Source organism: Pleurodeles waltl, chromosome 5, assembly GCF_031143425.1.
Source record: "Pleurodeles waltl isolate 20211129_DDA chromosome 5, aPleWal1.hap1.20221129, whole genome shotgun sequence".
Classification (NCBI taxonomy): Eukaryota; Metazoa; Chordata; class Amphibia; order Caudata; family Salamandridae; genus Pleurodeles; species Pleurodeles waltl.
In genome coordinates, this window is record NC_090444.1 from 575,883,721 (window position 1) to 575,904,156 (window position 20,436).

The 20,436-nt window shown below is 43.6% G+C and overlaps 1 protein-coding gene across 2 annotated transcripts in view; it reads right to left on the reverse strand.

Moving 5' to 3' along the window:
- The window catches only part of USP34 (ubiquitin specific peptidase 34), a 1,940,069-nt gene that overhangs the window by 1,733,068 nt on the left and 186,565 nt on the right, over nt 1-20,436 (reverse strand). For both annotated transcript variants that reach the window (XM_069234398.1, XM_069234397.1), the window contains 3 exons: nt 10,313-10,438; nt 5,306-5,435; nt 4,519-4,649 (listed from right to left, as the gene is read on the reverse strand). In XM_069234398.1, coding sequence (XP_069090499.1) covers nt 4,519-4,649; nt 5,306-5,435; nt 10,313-10,438 — 387 coding nt within the window. The remainder of the gene's footprint in view (nt 1-4,518; nt 4,650-5,305; nt 5,436-10,312; nt 10,439-20,436) is intronic.

Below are 20,436 nucleotides of genomic sequence, written 5' to 3' on the forward strand. Positions count from 1 at the left end.
AGCGCAAGTCATGCTGGGCCAAAGACAAAACAGAGTCAGTATATGCCATAGTAGACCACCAGGATGCGAAGAAGTCTCAAAGCCTCTTTTACTGAGAGACCAGAGCGAGGATGAAACATCAGGATCATATCACAAATGTCTTGGACTTGGCACGCTGACTGAACACCCAACGATGTCAGGAGGTTTGTTGCCATCTGGAGGAGGTCTACAGCTGACTGTGGCAATCCCATTTTCAACAGTCAATCAAAGTAGGTGGAGTGTGATATCTCTAACCTCCAATGGTATTGTCTGGCCACTGCCATCACTTTCCTGAACTCCTGAGGTGCACTGGTGAGACCATAATGGAGCACACCAAAGTGAAAATGCTCCTGGCTTTCCCTGAACCTAAGGCAAGGTGTGTACATGAAAAACATGTCCTGCAGGTCCAATGCTACAATCCAGATCCAGGGCAGACAGAACCTGGGCTGGTATAAGCATCCTAAATCTGTCCTTCTACAGAGACTTTTAGGGGTAGAGATCTAAAATTGGACAAAGGCCCCCGTCCTTATTCAGCATGAGGAAATAGCAAAAGTAACAACCATTTTCTACTTCAGAGGCCAATACCCTCTCTATGAACCCTTTGGACAAGAGAGCATGCACCTCCTGCAACAATATGGCCAGCTGCTCCGCTGAAATCCGCTTTGATAGGGTGGAAGATGCAGTGGGTCAGAAAGAAATGAAAGGGCAAGTATCTGGAGAACCCATTTGTCGGATGTCATCTTTTGCCACCTTTGGAGAATGTGTTGGTTCAAGCCTCCTATAGGGTGGTTGTGTGCCATAAAGGGCAAACTAACATTGATTGGAGGCTGATGCAGCCAGGTTGGGGGACTGAGATGATGGGTGCCCATGGTAATCAACACGTTGTCAGCTTGAACCCTGTCCTTGACCCCTAAAGGACAGGGGTGCCTGCGGTGTGAAAGGGGGATGGGGGTGGAGGAACCTGTTGCTGCCTGTAGATCAACCCTCTGGAGTATCACTGAAAGGGCTGAAATTGTTGGGGAAACTGTATAGCAGATGGTGAAAGGCCCAAGAAACTCGTAGTTGCTCAGCTCTCCTTAATGCACTCTAGGGCTGCATCTGTCTTCTTGCCAAACAGGCAAGACATATCAAAAGGCATATGCATAAGGAATGGCTGGACATCCTCAGAGAAGTTAGTATATCTCATCCAAGTGAGGTGAAAAAGAACCACACTGTTGCCGACTGGCCAACCCAAGCAATCAGTGGTATCCAGGCCAGACCTAATGCCATACTGGCTGCATCTTCACCATCCTGCAGATGTCATGGAGGCCCACAAGTCTTCATGGAGTGCTGGCAAGATCATGTCCCCAATAGCTGGAATATATCAGCCAAGTACCCAACTGGCATTGACGGTCCTCAAGGCTAGGCTAGCTGATGAGGACATCTGTTTCACAAATGTTTTAGCTCTCTTCGATTCTCTGTCCAGGGGATCATGGAAAAATTAACTGGGGTTCAAATGCTTGTGGAAGCTTGAATCAGCAGAATCTCTGGAGTAGGATGTTAAGTCACAAAATCAGGGTTTCCTAGTGTCAGTCTATGAAGCCTGGCAACCTGCCTGTTCACTGGAGGGCAAGAACAAGGCTTCTTCCAAGTGCTAATCAATGTGTATCAAGGGCTACATTGAATGGCAGCAAGGGCTCAGAGGATAGCTACCCAGGCTGTAACACCTCTGTAAGCACATTAGTCTTTAAAACCAAAGAAGGGAGTTTTAGGTACAAAACCTCAGCTGCGCATTTTATCACCACAGCAAAGGTAACACATTCCTTCAATGGAGTTTCGGTGGAGGAGGTGCGGGGCAGTGGGTGAGAGGATCAGGAGGAGGGGGGTTGGAAATCAACCCAGTATCAGGTTTAGAGTCCAGCCCACTGGCCTCCTGCAAGTCCATGTAGAGATTGTTGTAATCCGATGGAGGGGAAAAGTCACACCCATCATCTTTATTGACATCTCCTGAAGCAAAGTGGCTCTAACCCGAGTCAGAACTAAAACGTTGGTGCCAGCAGCATCAGGGCCCACGTCTAAGTAGAAAGAACCAGTGCAGATTGTGGCGTCAATGAGGAAGTCAGCAACAAAGCTGGTGCAATACCTGAAGCAGGTTCAAGAGACCCAGATTGCTCCCAGGACAGGTCTGCCAGCGGTAACCCAGCTGGATGCCCCTGCAAAGCCTTGAATCCAGAAGGTGCAACACAGAGAACTGGAAGAATGTCAAAGAAGTGCAAAATTCCCTCCTTAAAGACATTGATTTGTTGTGCCATCGCTGATAATCCAAAAACCTTGGGTGCATTGTGATCAATTGTGGAATAGACATCTGAACGGATTGGGATCGAGACCTATTTGTATGTTGACACCCTTGTGACTTCTCTGGAGATAAGAGTGGTGCGATGGGGATGCGTCCCCCTTAGCTTTCTTGTGTTTTCTCTCAACTTTGATTTGGACTCACTCAAAGACTTTGATGACGACCTGTCATGGAAACGAGTCCACGCTCTCTACTATACTTCAAGCGCGACTGGCACAGTTTTTTCTGGTGTTCAGTGAAATACAGCTTCACTTCCCTTACCTGGTTCGTCTTCGGAATCCTGAATGTGCATTCCTCACAACACTCGGAGATATGCCCGGAGCCCAACTATCAAATGCATACCCTGTGGGGGTCAGTTACGGACATTTGTTTGTGACTGTCAGGGCATTGTTTAAATACAGTTGTTCTTTGAGGGAGCACAGTTAACTTGCACTCTAGTTCAACATTTTTTAAAGACAAAAATCTTGTCTCAATTATTTCTGACATAACTTGTACATGTACAGCTAAATCATATCAAGTTCTCGGAGAAGACCTAAGGTAGGTGTTGAGAACACTGAGTCAGTATCACAAAGAAGGCTTGAGTTCCTTACTGTTTAGTCTGATGGTTCCCTATCCCCCCCCATCATGCTGGCAACAGACTACAAAGTGAAATGCACTAGGTGAAGGAGTCCTCATACAACAACCAAACTTAAAGTATAAAGATTTAATATAAAACGAAGATCAAACAAAGCATCTTTTCTAGTACAGAAACAAAGACATAATAGTTTAAAAATGAATGAGCAGGTCAACAGATGGATATCCTGAAAGAAAGTGCGTATCCATGAAAGAACAGATAGGTATAGTGGGACGACCTCTGTCTAAAATCAGCTAATCGCAAGCCCTTGGGAGTGAAAACTGTACAGAAGCTAGTCTTATAGGCTAAAAATGCAATAACACTGCAACCTGACTGTCTTCTCCCTTAGACCTGTCAGGTGTGTGACAACAAGGCAGAGCCTATTTAGGAATAAAGAGGAGCCAAAATAGAAAAAGAAAAGTCATGTTAAACAGTGAAAGCCATTCTGCTGAATTTGTTGAGTGGGCACTGGAACAGCAAGAAGTACAAAGGCTCACTCTCTTATCAGGCACAAAGAACCAGGCATACAAACTAACTCTAAAGAAGTCAACATTTTCTGAACAGCTGACATGCAGAGGCATATGCGAGCCGACTATCATACTTGCAATTCTTCCTGTGCTCAAGCCGACAGATCAAGTGAGCTAATTAGCAGCCTAAGGAGAATTTGGCTCAACAAAAGGCAGTATGGGCAACTGACATTAAAATCCCTATGCAACTTCCTTTAAGGGGTATTTTATTAGAACCCCCTAATTTCTCATCCATTTTCTTCTACAACATGGGTATCAGCTCCCAAGTGGCATCAGCTTTGTTGAAGTACATACACAGTTCACAACATAACAAGATACACTTAAAAATTCATTACAGAGTGAAAAAGGAATTTTCAACAGAAATCAGTGCCATACATAGTTGTGAACAAAAGAGCACACCTTTCTAATGTAAGTGATAATTACTACAAAAGGCAGTACTTAAGGTTAAATCAGTCTCCTCTGCCATCAACAGTTGTATACTTATGGCTCAAAAACTGTCACATGCAGAGCTATCCTATAAGAAGGTTTTAAAAATGACATTTGTTGAAACAAATTAATACCAGTTGTGGTCTGTATGAATTAAATTACAAGTACAAAGCACACTCCCTGTATACCTCCCCGAAGCAAACAACTTGCAGAAAGAGCAGGTGTAGACCCAAAGGTTTGAGCTCTTGACAAAGCAAGCAGAGGGAAGCATCAGATGTTGAAGTGGATGTGTGGTACCAGCTGTGGAAATGCACAGCCGTCCCCCCATGAGGACCTTAGACTCTGGCACTAGTTCTTTTTAACAAGGTAAGCAGTATATTCTAGTATGTTCTGAATCAGAAATTATGCTTATTTTAGTCACACACAAAAGTACACTCAGCTTAGAGATTTTACCTCAAGAAGTTACCAAGGAAGTTGTGCCTTCATCAGGTCTTTCAAATATTGTCATATAAATGTCATATATTGCAAGTTCAATGGAACAAACGTGGAAAAAGCACATAAACAATAAATAAAAGTGAATAACTAAAGAAATGGGCCCATACCTCAGAATCAGAAAGCCTCTGCTGAACATGTTTGGATCGGTTCATAAGTTGCTCATCCATTTCAATATCACTTCCTCCACTTTGATGGGTATCACTGTTGTCACTACTCTGAGGGCTAGCAGCAGGAGATCCTAAATTAAAAAGCAGTCAGTAAAAATAAACTCGTAGATTAGCACAGGACAATAGTGTGCCTCAAATACAAATAGGTAAAATAAACTGTTCTGTGTAATCATTATGGTGAGAAGGAGCTTCACAGAGTGCAGCACTAGTCCAGTTCTGGAATAGGCAAATGTACACAGAGCTCTTGCCTGGCATGTGCTCCTGCAGCCCTCTGAGTTGCGATGACTCATGCAGACAGACCTGCTGGAGTACACAAATGGAGGGCAGATGATGGAGCTCCAGGATGACAACTCTTTTTAACCACAAAAGTTTCCCGGGGCCTGAAATCCTAATATTCTACTTCCTAGCATGACAAGTCAGTTTTTAAGATCCTTGCTGGTGGCCCAACTTGCCAGCTGTTGGTGCTTGCAACAAACAATCTTTGGAGTGTAAAGGGGTACTGATGCTAACAGCAACAGAGTATTTAGTTATTTGAGACTAGAGACACAGTGTGAACTGCAGAACAGAGGGTGAAATGAAGGCAGCAGCAAGATGGCCAACAAGCAAAGATTTCTAAGATTATAGACCCAGAGACCAGACAGCATGAAGAAAAATGGTGGATGAGCCACAAAGAAACCATTTGACAAAAACAAATTAATCTGGTATAAAGCAGATTTTACATGCTTACCTTTTTTATTTCCCATGGGGAGATTAGTATTGAGTAAAGAGGCAAATGAACTCTGCTTGGAGAGCTGGGCCTTAGCAGCCAAAGCATTATTCCACAGGGCCTTAATAAGCATAGATGCCAAATACAGAGTCTAAAAACACAAGATTCACAGAAGAAAACAAAGAGATTTTAAATATAATTCAGACTAATTCAAAACTTCAAAACATGTTAAAGAAATAAATCTTACAACTATTTTCTTGAACCCACTTAGGCAATAGAAAAAAAATCAAAGTAATCTTTGGTCCTAGTTCTATAGATGCATCGCTAGAAGGGTTATTTTGGTAATAACTTTAAACATTAGATTTACAACACTCAAAACAAAAAATAATCTACATTTTGAAGCTGCAATGTGAATTGTATTAAGTCTTTCTTTAGGTTCTCCTGTTGATAAGCATTTACAACTGAAACATTATCTTTTTCAGTTTTAATTTACCTAATTAGGTTGTTTTTAAGCAAGCTTGGAAAGAGAAAAACATCTTGCAGCTTCCAACAGAAAGCACTGCTATGTTGGTGGGCTCATGAAGCAGATGAAGACTTAAACCATACATAGATGCTCATATGATCAGTCAATTTCATTAAACATTTATTTAACTAAGATAGTTGAAAGAAAATAGCAAAACAGTAGTCTACCATAATATAAACTATGCCAATCTGCATGCCTGAAAAGGAGAGTCACAAACATCAGCAAAAGTTAATACAAGAACAAGTTGATTCAGTTTACAATCCAATTATAAAACACCTAAAATGTTTAAGAAACATCGAAAATGTAAATCATCATATTGCTGCATACGTAAAGATAAAATTCTTCATATTGCATCGTGTACTACTGAAAGAAAATAATGCATTCTCAGGTGAGTCGCTGTTTGAAGTTTTATGGAATGTAGCATATTGTTCTCTACTGCAGCTTTGCTACTTTTTTTCATACAACTTGTTGAGGTCCAAAAGCATTCTTCACATCAGGGATTAAAGACTGATTCCGAGTTGTGCTGATGAGAGAAGGAAGTTGATAACGGTTGCAACTGGTAGTGATGAGCACTGGTGTCATTATGGGAGAAGCCAGGACCAAAATGGATCTTCTTAATTGTAAACAACTACTGACAGATCTGATCTTCTTTGGCAGTTTATTCCATAATCTTCATGGCTCCAGTGTATAGGGTGATATTCTTTTTGAGCCACAAAGGCAGCATTGCACATGGTCTTCTCTTTTCTTGCTTGTTTGCTCGTCCATTATATATTTGCCTGCTGTTCCCTGCCAAATGAAGGAAAGGGTACTTCTGACGGCCATTTAGTTTCATGATTGTGTGTGAATTATGGTTTCTCAAAATGTGGTACACCGTTCCCAAATTACCAGCTCAGGCACTTTTAGTAGTACTCTTGCTGTCCAGGACTACTTTCTCCATTTAATATGTGTCAGTATATCTGGAGGGATCTGTCTTGGTATACCTGTGAATATAAGTAATGAGTAATGGTCTTCCCGCTATGCCGCTGCTAAATAGGTCAGGTCCAGTTACTGTATCTGCACAGCCTGTGTCTACAAACCCTCCAGTAGGCTGTCCTGTCCTGCTCGTTAAATACAAGGGTTATATATGCCTCCATACATTGGGAACATTGAATATAAACCCCCAAACCACTGGCTTCTTCAGCTCAGTGGATTGACGCTGCAGTGACACCCATTCTAAGAACATATCCTTCACTCTCTTGAGCTCTGAATGGCACATGGATAGGGAATAGAAAATATACTTTATGTAGGCAGTCCAGGGGATTTTAAGTCCATGAACAAGGGAAACACAATCAAAGGATCTGACAGTTTAACTGGGAACCCACTCTGGTCCAGATCATGATCTATCAAAGAAGTGGTCGGGGCGGCAAGATCTCCAATATAGCCTGTACCAAGCTCATTGTGGTCAGAGAAAGCTGGGGTGCTACTAGGGACCTTCAAGATACATCTGAGAAACCCATTCTCCGCCACCTGAATCTTATCAATACTCGTGGATCTCCAGACCTCAAAGCTATTTAAGACCTTAGAAACACATTTAGCCTGATAAAGCTTGACCAGAGTGTTTGGGGCCGAGACCCCAACCTCTGAGCAAAACCTAGGACAGCACCCGTGACCTTGATGAGCTCACCCCTCAATCAGGGGCTTTCCACTGTTGATTACATCAAACAATACCCCTAGATATGAAAAACAAACAGAATTTTGGCCAGTGTGTGGTTTCCCACCAAGAAAGTTTTAGAGCTGGTGGACTGGAGATCAATGACCATACCATATGAATTTGTAAAATTTACCGCCAGGTTCAACTTTCTCATTAAAACATCAAACTGAACCACTAGTAACTGCAGGCCCCTCATGGTGTGAGCCATAGGAACGGCATCATCCAGATAGAATGAGACAGGGAGGGGTCTGGAACCGACTCTTGGGCTGTCTGCCTGCACAGATGCAATTTGACTAGCCCATTGATGTAAAGGGTGAACAGGAATGGGGCAAGAATACACCTCGGAAGCACTCCTACTGTTGTCAACCTGCTGTGTACAGTCCAACCCCTGTGAATATCAGGCCGAAGCTGTGGTGTTAGCATGCAAATCAGATAGAAGGATCACAATATCCAAGTCAATCACCATCACAAGGAGCAGTTCCCATATCTTCCTGCGATTAACCTTATCAAAAGCAGGCATGAGGTCCATGAAGACTTAATGAAGTGAACCAGGACGGACAAAAGTATAATTGCTTATGATTAAATGCAGATTTAAGCACTGATCAGTATTTCATTTGCCCGGCCTAAAGCCATATTTCACATTCGTAAAGATGTCATTTGTATCCACCCACGAGATAAGCCTATTTAAAAGGACCCTCCCAAGGACCTTCACCATTGCATCTATCAAAGACATTGGTCTGTAAAACATGGGGTTATCTTTGACCCCCTTTTAAAAACATGGGACTATTACAGCACTCGACCCTGAGGGCAGTACACCCTCCCTTACTGCAGCATTAAGTACTAATGACCAAGCTGGCCCCCAGATCTCAGTATTATCCAAAAACAAATCTGGGGGTTAGAGGGATACCATCCAGCTCCGGGGCCTTATTAATCTACAGCGCCTGGATGCCCTAGGAAACTTCATACAAGTCAAAAACAACATTTGCTCTTCCTCTGACTAAGTTACCATGCTCCTTCACCGTGTCACTAAATGCAAAGTTGTAAATCCCTTTAAACTCATCAACCCAAGATGGCACAAAGCTGGCACCATAACTTCAGCAAAACAGGGCTTGTCCACTACCCTCCAAAATCGGGCGCTATCTCTGGCTTCACACGCAGCTTTGCGCAGAATGCATTTACAAGCAGTCAGAGCCATCCTGTAGCCTCTATGATAGCTCCCAGTCTCTTGGAACCTGCTTCAGAGCAGCCTTTAAAAGGCAAAGATATTTCAAACAATCATGGTTAAACCATTTTGGGTCCTCCAATCTAACATCTAATGTGGGGGCCCTTAGCATTGCTGATACCTTTGGGCAAGACTCAAGGATGCTGACAAAACTCCCACCTCTGAAGAACCGAAATCCATGCAGATGAATATCTCTCTCCGACACTCTGCAAAGAACGTTGCCTTAAATTTTAGAGGCTCAATTTGAGATCATTTGGGCCTCCTACCTTGATCAGTGAGAAGTAGCTCACCTAGGGCTCCAGTCCAGGGCCTGACAACACCCCCTGCAATAGCTAGAGATAGGGGATTATGATCGCTAAAGGGACTACAGACTATACTAAAGTCCAAAATGCACAGAAACAAAGGAGCAGACACAGAAATGTAATCTATAATAGACCCACAGTCGCTCCCCTTGAATGTCGGAAATATTTGCGGTTTGCTCTAGTTTACCAACTTCTCCAAAATAAAGACTAAATTGTAAGTGCTAAGTATAGTATTTATCTCCATAACTTCCTTTGTGTAAACTATATGAAGCCCATCAAACAGCTTACACACAGACTTGGATTTATCTTGATTTATGGGGCATACGCATAAATGGCAATTAAAACCATCCACCAATATAAGCTTTTTTCGATTAAAATCATGCCCGCCAAAGAGTCAAGCACAGAATGCAAGTAGGAAAGATTGGAAGTCCGTCCCTGTCCGACTTTTGTATTATAAAAATTAACCAATACTAATGGGATAAAATTAGGAACAAATAACTCTATAACCTGCAGCTGGTCTCAGTCTCAATTCAGGTCCTTGACATGACCAGGCAACTCCCAGGGTAGCCGTCTATCCCATCATTCTTCTGCCCACCATGCCACCTCAGTTTGAACCTAGCTAAATGCAAATTAGTTCTGACCCTGCTGCAATAGGAACAATCTAGCCAAAACTGCCAGCCTAGGACCTCTTTGTAGCAAGTCACAAGCAACCCAAGACAAGTTTTGCAATGATTGGGGCATGTCAGTGGGAAATTTTTTAGTCATTTCAATGGAAAATGTGCTGTCTTTAAATGACAGTGTGCTGCCACAACATGCTTAAGTAATACATTTATTACATTAGTTTTGAACTTAGACACATTCCTGACCCCACCCTGCTGACAATGCTATTAGTGAACTAAGACGCAAATCAGAGGTCACGTGTACGCTATATGTGGGCTAGATTCTTATCATGCATGAGCAACAATTGAGTATATAAAATCAGAAAAACAGCTTTGTGTACAGCAGACTTGCTGAGCTCACATATTTGACTTAACTCTAATATTTGATAATTAAAAAAAAGATGGCTCAGTGAAATAAAGTATTTGCTGAAGATCACACAATTTGAGACCAGTTTACGGGTCAAGAGCATTGCAGCTGGGTTGAGTAGATTATTTAAGTCACAAGACCTGCAGGTTTGGTAATATTTTTATGATTTTTCGAGGCTTGAAGCATAAGTTAGTAAATGACAATTTAATACACTCATCAAATTTCATTTATATTTGATCATTAAATAACTTATATAATGTGTTACCTGTTCAGTATGAGCACTAGGGTGAAGACCTGAAACTAGGTTTAGAAGATGACGGAGCGGTACTGGGTCCAAGTTCTTGATCAAAGAAGGAAACAAATCATGTATGTACCGACTACAATGTTTCAGCTGCAAAATATAAATGAGATTAAACATATTAGCAGTTTGTTTGGCAGGCTGCAACAATACTTCTTTATAGATCATCACACCATGAAATTAGACTTTGTGGAATCAATCCTAAATATGATAAATACAATACTTAAACTACAGTAGGTTAAGCAATATTATGTTTTCTGAAATTAATATTTCTACGCACAGATGTTTACAAAAATATACAATTTTAACGGTTATCTCTATCCTTCAATTACAGGACAGACTTTGAGAAGGAACAAACAGATGTCTGTTCAAAATCAGGTGGTCTCTGATTTAGAACACCCATTCCTATAAACGTGCTATGTGTGAATACATCTTTTAATAAGCCTGACTGACCAGACAATTGTGGTCTCATCCACAGCACAGCAATACATAGGTGTCCTTGCTACTAATAATAAAAGAATAAAGAATTTGTCACATGACTTGAGCACACCAGTAGGACCCATGACACTCAGTGGAGAACCTATTTTCTCAAGCACCACCTGTCTCCAAGAGTTACAGAGAGAAGGGAAAGGTCTGTACACCCTCAGGTGCTCTTTTCAGTAAATACAACCTATAGGTCTGGAATAGTACATTCAAAGAAAACACGTGGAATGCACCAACTTATTTAGCTAATTTAATGCAAAGCGGAGTGTAAGGGAATCTGAAATCTAACTTTGCATCACTGGAACGAAAAAGCAACTCTAAAAGCTGCATTGTTGATATAGGAAGCAAACAGAGGCAACAAGGAGGTACTCAATACTATAATCAAGCTTATAACAATTTAAACACCATGCAGCAGTTAAGACACATCATCCCCTTTGCTTCCAATGATTATTTTCAACTCTAAAAGAAAATGCATGAATCTACAAATATAGCAGTAAGAATAATGATAAAGGGAAACCACCAATGATGTAATCAAGGTGAAAAACTGACTTACACTATGATCAAGATTTTTTTATTTTATTGAGGGCACTTGTTTAACACTGACTGGCAGTGAACTTGCAGATTCAGGTGAGGAAAAACTATACATAATACAGAATAAATACATAAAAATAACATATAGAATCCCTGAATATGCAACAATTCAGAGGCAAATGTTTTCAGATGTTGAGAAGCATTCATATTGGGGCAAAGAGCAAGCTACTAGCCTTTTGTACCGCTCTTTCTGGTACATCCTGTCTAGCTGCAGATTCCTCACCTTTTGATTATTCCCCAGGTGTCAGACTGGATCCGGAAACGTTTCCATAGTACCTCTGCACACCAGAGGGTGGTGCTGTGTGGCTCTGCACCGAAGCCGTTCTACTCCATATGTGACATGCTTGCATATGTATGTGCCACTCCCACAAACTGATGTCTGCTGCTTTCAAAACTGTCTACAACCCCAGACACGAAACCCCAAGACCATACTGACAAATCATTGTGCAGATTCCTACACTTTGGATCTTATTAATAACAAGAGTCCAGTCACCGAGTGGCACAAATGGGAGAGTCCGTGTGGAATCCGGGGCTAGATAGAGTGCGTATCATAAAGCGTCACCAAAGCTAAGTAAATTTTTCTTCAGATACAGACCTCTAGCTGCAGATTTCTCACCTACTGAATAGATAACAGTACCTATTAGGATATGTGGGCCTACAAACAGACTCAAACCAGAAAGTCCCGCAGGACCAACCGGGCAAAGTGCCCTTCTCGGCAGACTTGACTGTTGTAGGAAGCTGGCTCTGTATATACTATATCAAAATGAGATACAGTGCGAACAGAGTCCAGGGGTTGCCCAAGAGGCTTGACAAAGGCAATAACAGATAATACTAATGCTCTATTTGTGGTGGTGTGGTCGAGCAGTTAGGCCTATCAGAGTGTAGTGTTAAGCATTTGTTGTATACACACAGGCAATAAATGAGAACACACACTGAAAGACTTAACTTCAGGCCAATAGGTTTTTAAATAGAAAAATATTATTTTGTTAATTTATTTTTAAAACCACAAGATTCATTTAGCAGGTAAGTACATTAAATGAAAGGTACTTTGCATAGTAACAGCTGAGACTTTGAATAGATTCAATATTGTACACAGTTCTCATTAAACTTGCAAAAAGCTATTTTAACAGTGGACAGTGCAATTTTCAACAGTTTCTGGGGTAGGTAAGTACAGTACAGTTTTTGAGGTAAGTACCACACTTATGGGTTCAATCTATGGGGTATAGGTAGTCCACCGTTCGGGGTTCAAGGTAACCCCAAACACCCAGCACCAGCAACACGTGACCGGTCAGGTCCAGAGGTCAAACAGGAGCCAAAATAACGTGGGCGCCTAAGGAGACAGGGGGTACTCCGGTTCAGGTCTGCTTGCAGGTAAGTACCCGCGTCGGAGGGTAGACCAGAAGGGTTTGAGGGAGTACTGGTACAGATGATAGGAAGGCTGATGATATTCAGCTCCTAAAGGTGTATTTGGAGCTGGGAATCAACCAGAGACCACAGGGCTCGCATCTCCACCTCCCCCAGTTGACTGCCTCAGCCTAGAAGTGATGCATCTATCATCACTGTCAGTTCGGGGTGGGGAAGGGAGCTGGGTCTGTCACTGGCCCAATCTTGATCCTGTAGCCACAATGGCGGATCTTTTGCACTCTCCCCCGAAATCTGGACTTTGTCAGAGCGATCCCTTTGATGTTGGCCCTTTGGGACTTCAGATCCCAATGCAGAGCCCACATATGCCACCTGGTGTGCTTGACCAGAAGGATACAGGAGGCATCAGTCCCAGCAGGCTCAGAACCATCCTAAATCAAATCCACGACCGAGGCTGAACGATTGGGATCATAGCCTGAACGTGGAAAGAAAGGAACTGACGTTTGCATGCAGCAGTGGTGCTTACATGAGCCCAGCACGTCAGTTACACAGCCAAAGGGTGTCAGTGCTGAACTGCACACTGCCACCTTCTGGCGTGCAGAGGTACTGTAGAAAAGTTTCAGAATCCAGTCTCATGCCTGGGAAATGTTCGAAAGGTGAGGAATCTGTGGCTAGAAGTTCTATCAGTGTGACCGGATAGCTGGCACCTTGAAAAGCTTTACTTATCCAATACTTTGGCAACAGGGGTGAGCAGCCAGCTCGTCAAACGTCTTGAAAATGATAGGTGTTTTCTCTCCTTTTTAAAGCACATATGCAAATCAAAACTACCCAACAGCTTTAAGTGTCAGAAGCCTGCATCTAAATTCATACAATACTAAATGGAATAGAACACAACCATTTCTTAGTGCCCTGGGCAGTCAGAGGTTACTGCATAGTGACTGCTGGGCTTACTGGTGTTTACCACTGGTGTCCTGGGGCAACAATACTGTTGCACTCAAACTAAATGCCAAAAGCTTACTATCAGCAGTTGATTCTCTCTGGTAGCTGGGTCTGTCTGTTAAAGGGTTACTCCAGGAGAAGGGGTGAGGTCATAAACTCTAACGTGTAACATCTATGTAACAGTTGGTAAATGATAAAATCTACAAAATACTCAAGTGGCTAGCACCAGGAGGAGGGGTCAACCCAGGTGGACACTAGGTCAGAATCGCCTGGGGACCAGCTCTAGTCAGTTGGGCATGGACAGTGGGCGTTGGGGGACAAATGGGCATGACTCACGGATCCGGGTGGTTCTAGAGTCCTTTGTTGGTGTTTCTTTCTAGACAGGGTTGCTGTACACAGGAGTTCTTGGTCCTCTGGGGTGCAGGCAGTCCTTTCAAGGCTTTTAAGAGGTCGCTGGTCCTGCAGGATGCATCGTCTTTTTGTTGCAGAGCTTCAGAATCTGGAGACAGGTCTGAAGGGCTGCGGCCAAGTCAGCTGGTGTCTTCAGTCTTCTCTGCTGGGGGTCGACTTAGCAGTCCTTTTCTTCTTCTTGAGGTCGCCATAAATCGAACTAGCTAGTTTCAGAGGAGCCCTTATATCCTGGATTTAGAGGTGTTATTAGGGGTCACAGGGCAGTAGCCAATGGCGGAGGGTGATTACACCCTTCCGGTGTCTACTCCCTTTCTGGAGGGGACACAGACCTAACCCTATTGGTTTCTGTCCTCAAAACCAAGAGGGAGGATTCTGCAAGGAGGGGGGTCACTTCAGCTCTGGACACTTTAGAGGTGGTCCCAGCTGAAGTGGTCACTCCTCTTTGTTTTCACTACTTTTTCTACCGGACTTGCTGCCAAAAGTGGGGCTTAGTCCAGGGAGCGGCCATCTCCACTAGCTAGGGTGCCCTGGAGCACTGTAACAAGAGGCCTGAGACTTTGAGGCTCACTACCATGTGTTACCGTAACTGCAGAGGGGGGCATGTAGCACCTCCACCCAGTGCAGGCTTTGTTTCTGGTCAAAGAGAGCACATGTGGTCAGAAACTCATCTGGAAGTGGGAGGCTGGCACAGACTGGTTAGTCCTGCACTAGGAGTTTGGCTAAAATACAGGGGGCATCTCTAAGATGCCCTCTGGGTGAATTTTTCAATAAATCCAACACTGCCATCACCAAACTTCCCAGACTTCAGTGAAGCCATTATTGAGCTGTGTAGTTCAAAATGACAAGCCATATACCGTATATGGCCACACTGCACTCACAATGTCTAAGAATGGAAATTGTATGGGCATAATGATCATGCAGCTACGCCCTCACCAGTGGTATAGTGCACCCTGCGCTTTAGGGCTGTAAGGCCTTTTTAGAGGGGTGACGTACTTATGTTACAGGCAGTGGTTTGTGGGCATTGCACCCTGAAAGGGGTGCCATGTTGACTTTCTCTTTTTCTCCCCACCAGCTTCAAAGGCAGTGTGCATGCGTTTGGTGATGGGTCCCCCATGGTGGCATAATACACGCTGCAGCCCTTGGGGACCTTGCCTAGCCACAGGGCCCTTGGTACCATCGGTACCTTTTACAAGGGACTTAACTGTGTGCCGGAGGTGTGCTAATTGTGGTAACAATGGTGCAGTTTTTTGGAAAGAACACTGGTTCTGGGGCCTGGTTAGCAGGACCCCAGCACACTCTCGGTCAAGTCAGCATCAATATCAGGCAAAAAGTGGGGGTGGTAACCCTGCCAAAAGGGGCACTTTCCTACAGCCAGTCTCTCTAGATTATAAAAAACGGTTGATCTCCACAGTCTGGCTAACGAGGGCTGTAGCCACACTCACAATAAGGAGGTCATTTAGGTGGTCCTTTGACACCAGCACCTAGCACTGAGGTCTCAAATTCAAGTGACTAGGAGGCCCATCAGTAGGCTCACAATTATCATCCTCACTAAAAGAAAGAAAAAAAAGGGGGCCATTCAAATATGCACCAGGGCTGGAGACCACAACACTGGAAGCCTATGCAGAGGACTTATGTCCCAACTGTTTCACTCTGGAATACACTATTTTCAAAAGCCTCTACAAAAGCCATATTGACAGCATTGTGTATACCACCAGTATCCCATCGGGCCTTGAATTTGCTTCTCCTTTACAGACACGAAGCAACCAATTGTCTTTTTTCAGAAAAAAGGGAGGATTGCTTATGATTATAATGATGATTTTGTATGTCAGTAATGGAAATATTTCTTAACAATGCTACAGTAGGGCTCTAACTGTTGTTAAAAGAGCTAAGGCTTACCAGACATATAATTCTTTGCATGTCGGTTACATAACAGAATAAAGGAAACAATCCATCTAGAGGTGCACTATTTCAAAGTGGCTAGCCAAATACAAATTGGGCTATAATTTACAGAAGGGTCAGTCTGCACACTGCCCTTAGTTTTACCAAGGTAAAATTTTTAAAAACTCTTATCAGGCAAACCTAAGGTTCTTTTGGCAGGAGAAGATGGATTCTGGAAGAAAACTGAAAGGCAAATAGTCTGACTGACATGAAAATCAGTAACCACTTAAGGAAGGAAGCGAGGATGAGTTTGCATTGCAACATTTTCTTTCTGGAAAGACAAGTAAGATTCCTTACTGCATCAGGCTTGAATATCAGGTAGGAGTTATGAAAACTAGAAAAGAGATATACTTTGCAAAGGACTACATGAAGCTTCCAAGGAGTAAAAGGGCCTCTTTAGGAGAGAATAAACCTTCTTAAGGGCCTTTCTAGGAAGTCTTTCAGGAATATATTTTTTTTTTAAAGTTTGAAAATGATATTTTATTTTATCAGGGGTAACGGCTACTAAATGCACCTTTATTCAAGAAACTGCAGTTAAATCAAAAAGGTACAGCTTCCTCTCGATAGCTGGTTAGATTGATGTTTGTCTGGACACACCAGATGCAGAACTTCTTCCATTTGACGGAGTAAGTTATTCTAGTGTCTTACTTCTTTTAAAATATTCATGCATTCTTGCTGCTGATTTAAATGTCCATACTGAACGATTTCAGGAGCTAAGATGTCAAATTAAATGATTCAAGGTTGGGGCGCAGCGTCTGGCCTCTGAACTTGAACAGACAACCCTGTCAGTGTGGTAGTCACCTGTGTGGTCCCAATAGGCATACAAGGTTGTTGCACCATCACATCACTGCTGTGGCCAATGTGGTGTGATGAGGATCCTCCAACCAAGGCCAACTCTCTATGGATGAACTAGTCAGGGATTTTTACCTACGAATTTCCACCTCTCCCTCTCATTCTATTTCTAGTTAGATGGATCAGGCAAAAACCTCTCAAAACGATTCTTGTAACTCCAAAGTGGGCACACCAGCCTTAGTTCACCACACTACTGAACCTCTCAGCAGTCCCCCATGAGGAGCTTCCCAACAGGCCAGACCTTCTCACTCACAACCAAGGTCAAGCCAGGCACCCAGACCCTAAATCTCTCAACCTTGTAATATGGCTCCTGAGGTCATAGGTTGGTTACTTAGATCTGCCTGCAGGAAAACATGGACATTCTCAGAGAAGCTTGTAAACCCACTACCAGAGCATGTTATGCTGCAAAGTGAAAATGCTTTGTTTGCTACTGTCAACCTAAACACATTAATCCCATTATCCAAGACATTGTCTGCTACATGCTTACAAAAAACGAATTTAGCGTACACCTCTATTTGCTTACATCTCGCAGCCATAGCTGCATACTTAGAAAACAGACAACATAAATCCTTCTTTAGGATTCCAGTAATCAAAACCTACATGGAAGGCCTTAAACAGGTCATTCCACCAAGAGTGCCCCCTGCACCATCACGGAACCTCAATATTGTCCTTACCAGGCTCATGGGTACAGGTTTTGAGCCACTTTACCCATGTCCTCTTCAGTATCTCTCATGGAAAGTGGCTTTTTTAGTTGCGGTCATGTCCCTCAGGTGTGTTAGTGAGCTCCTGGCACCAACACTGGAAGAACCATTCTTCCAAATTCATATGGGCAAGGTGATTCTTTGCACTGATCCAAAGTTCCTCCCTAAAGTGGTCTCTCAGTTTTACATTATTCAATCCATTGAGTCCCCAATCTTCTTTCTGCAACTTAACTCAGTTTTCACACTTTAGACGCTAAACGTGCATTAATGTTCTACATTGACAGAACTAAAGAGGTTAGGAAGACTAAACAGCTCTTTGTAGCCTTCTCACTACCTCATAAATGCGTTCCAATATCCATGAACAGCATAGCTAGGTGGATAGTAAAATGCATTCAAACTTGTTATGCTAAAGCAAAAAGACAACTTCCTGTTACTCCTAGAGCACACTATACCTGAAAGAATTGAGTCACTATGGCTTTCCTTGGGAATATATCCATAGCTGACCGGATTTTAGGTGTTCCCCACTTCCAGAAGTATTTTCGAAGGACTTGCGGGTGAAGTTCCCATTCGTGGACTTGTTGCTGCATCCTGTCGAGCTGGTCTACAAAGTCGTTGTCCATTCCTGGGAGACACTCTGCCACTAGGTGAATGTGATGGTTGAGAGCCCATTTCCATATTGTCTGAGAGAGTTGTGACAATTGGAGTGACTGTGTCACCCCATTTCTGAAGGTAGTACATTGCTTTTCTATTGTCTCTGCGGACTAGGACAACCTTGTGAGGGAGGTGATGAAGAAATGATTTCAGGGCTATAAATACTGCCTGAAGCTCTAGAAAGATTATGGATAGAGATTGATTATGAGAATCCCAATGGACCTGTACTGAGAGGTCTCAAATGTGAGCGTCCCAGATTCTGTGTGAGGTGTCTATTGTAAGAGTGATCTGAGGCACAGGAGCTACAAAAGGTCACCCTTTCAATAGGTTGGTGGCATCTTTGTAGAGAGCCCTGAGAAATGGAAGTCTAACAACACTAGCTCTTCCCAGTAACCCTGTGATTTAGCCCACTGACGAGACAGACACTGCTGTAAAGGACGCATGTGGAGGCTGGCATGGGGAACAATAGCAATGCAGGAAGACATCATCTCTAACAGGTGGATGACAGTCCTGATCACATTTGATGAGTTCTCTCAAAACCGAGGGAGGAGAGACTCAAAGTTGTGAACACAAGCTGGACTGGAACATGCAATCCCCAATTCTGAATTGGGTATAGCTCTTAGATAGAGATGTATCTGGAGAGGTTGAAGGTGGGATTTGAAAAAGCGGAGAGTGAAACCTAAGTTATGCGGAAGGTCCACTGTCATCTGAGTGTGGCGTTGGCATTTTGACAGTGTGCTGGCTTTGATGAGCCAGTTGTTTAGGTAAGAGATCATTTTGTCTCCTGGCATGCTGCTACCACTGCTAAGCACTTTGTGAAGACTCTGGGAGCTGTGGTGACTTCGAAAGGAAGACCCTTGAATTGGTAGTGTTCTCACGAAATCACCAATCGGAGATATCTGCGGTGCGCAGGGTGAACACTGATATGGCAGTAGGTGGCCTTGAGATCTAGGGACGGTCATGAAGTTGCCCTGTTGTAAAAGCAGTGACATGTTCTGAAAGAATGCAGTGGTTTAAAGGTCTTAGGCCTAGAATGGACTTGATAAAGCTGGCTTTTTTGGGAATGAGGAAATGTAAAGAGTATACTCCTGTTCCTTGGTATGGAAACGGAACTAGCTCGATGGCTCCTCTGAGAAGAAGGAATTGTACTTCTTGTTTGTAAGAAAGTACCCTCTTTCTTGGCATGGTTACCTCCATTGGCTGCTTGTTGTCAGTGTGTTTGACTGTGTTCACTGGGATTCTGCTGAGCAGGACCCCAGTGATTATGCTCTCTCCCTTCTAACTTGGTAACCTGTACCATTTTCACCCCACATGTGGCATATTGGTGCCCCCATGTAAGTCCCTAGTATATGGAACGCAGGACATTGGGGTACCAGGGAATCCTCACGGGCTGCAGCATGTATTATGCCACCCATGGGGAGCCCATGCAAAGTGTTCTGCAGGCTTCTCATTGCAGTCTGTGTGAAAGGATGCATGCATCCTTTTTCACCATAGGTCACAGCAGTAGGTCACTATAAGGCACCCCTATGGCAGGCCCTCCTAGCCCAGAGAGCAGGGTGCACGTAACTGTGTGTGAGGGAGACCCTGCACTAGCAGAGGTGCCCCCACGAACTCCAGTGACATTTCCATGGACTTCGTGAGTGCACGGATGGCATTTTATGCATGTACTGGACATAGGTCACTACCTATGTCCAGCTACATAATGGTAACTCCAAACCTAGGCATGCTTGGTTTGAAAAATGTTGGAATCTTAGCCCAAACTGATGCCAGTATTGGAAATATGATTCCATGCACTCTGGGGGCTCCTTAGAGGACCTCCAGCATTGCTCCTACCAGTCTTTGGTGGAGGTAAGCCCTTGCATTCCCATGCAGGACAGTACCCCCATGTACCGTGTCTCTTGCAGCTGCCAAAGCTTGTTGGCTTCTCTTCCAAGGGATCTTCAGACTATTTGTAGCTCCAGCCACCAGCACTCCTTCCTGCAATGCACAGCCCTCTGCGTGGTTCTCCTGCGGCGTAGGACCCTTCTCCAGTCATGCTGCGTGGGCTCCTCTGTGACTCCTGTGTCCCCATCCTGTGGGACTCCTGTGGGCGCTGCCTCTGCTCCTGTGGGCTCTCTGTGTCACTGAGGGTCCCCTCTGACTCCCCCTCCTGGACTGAGTCCT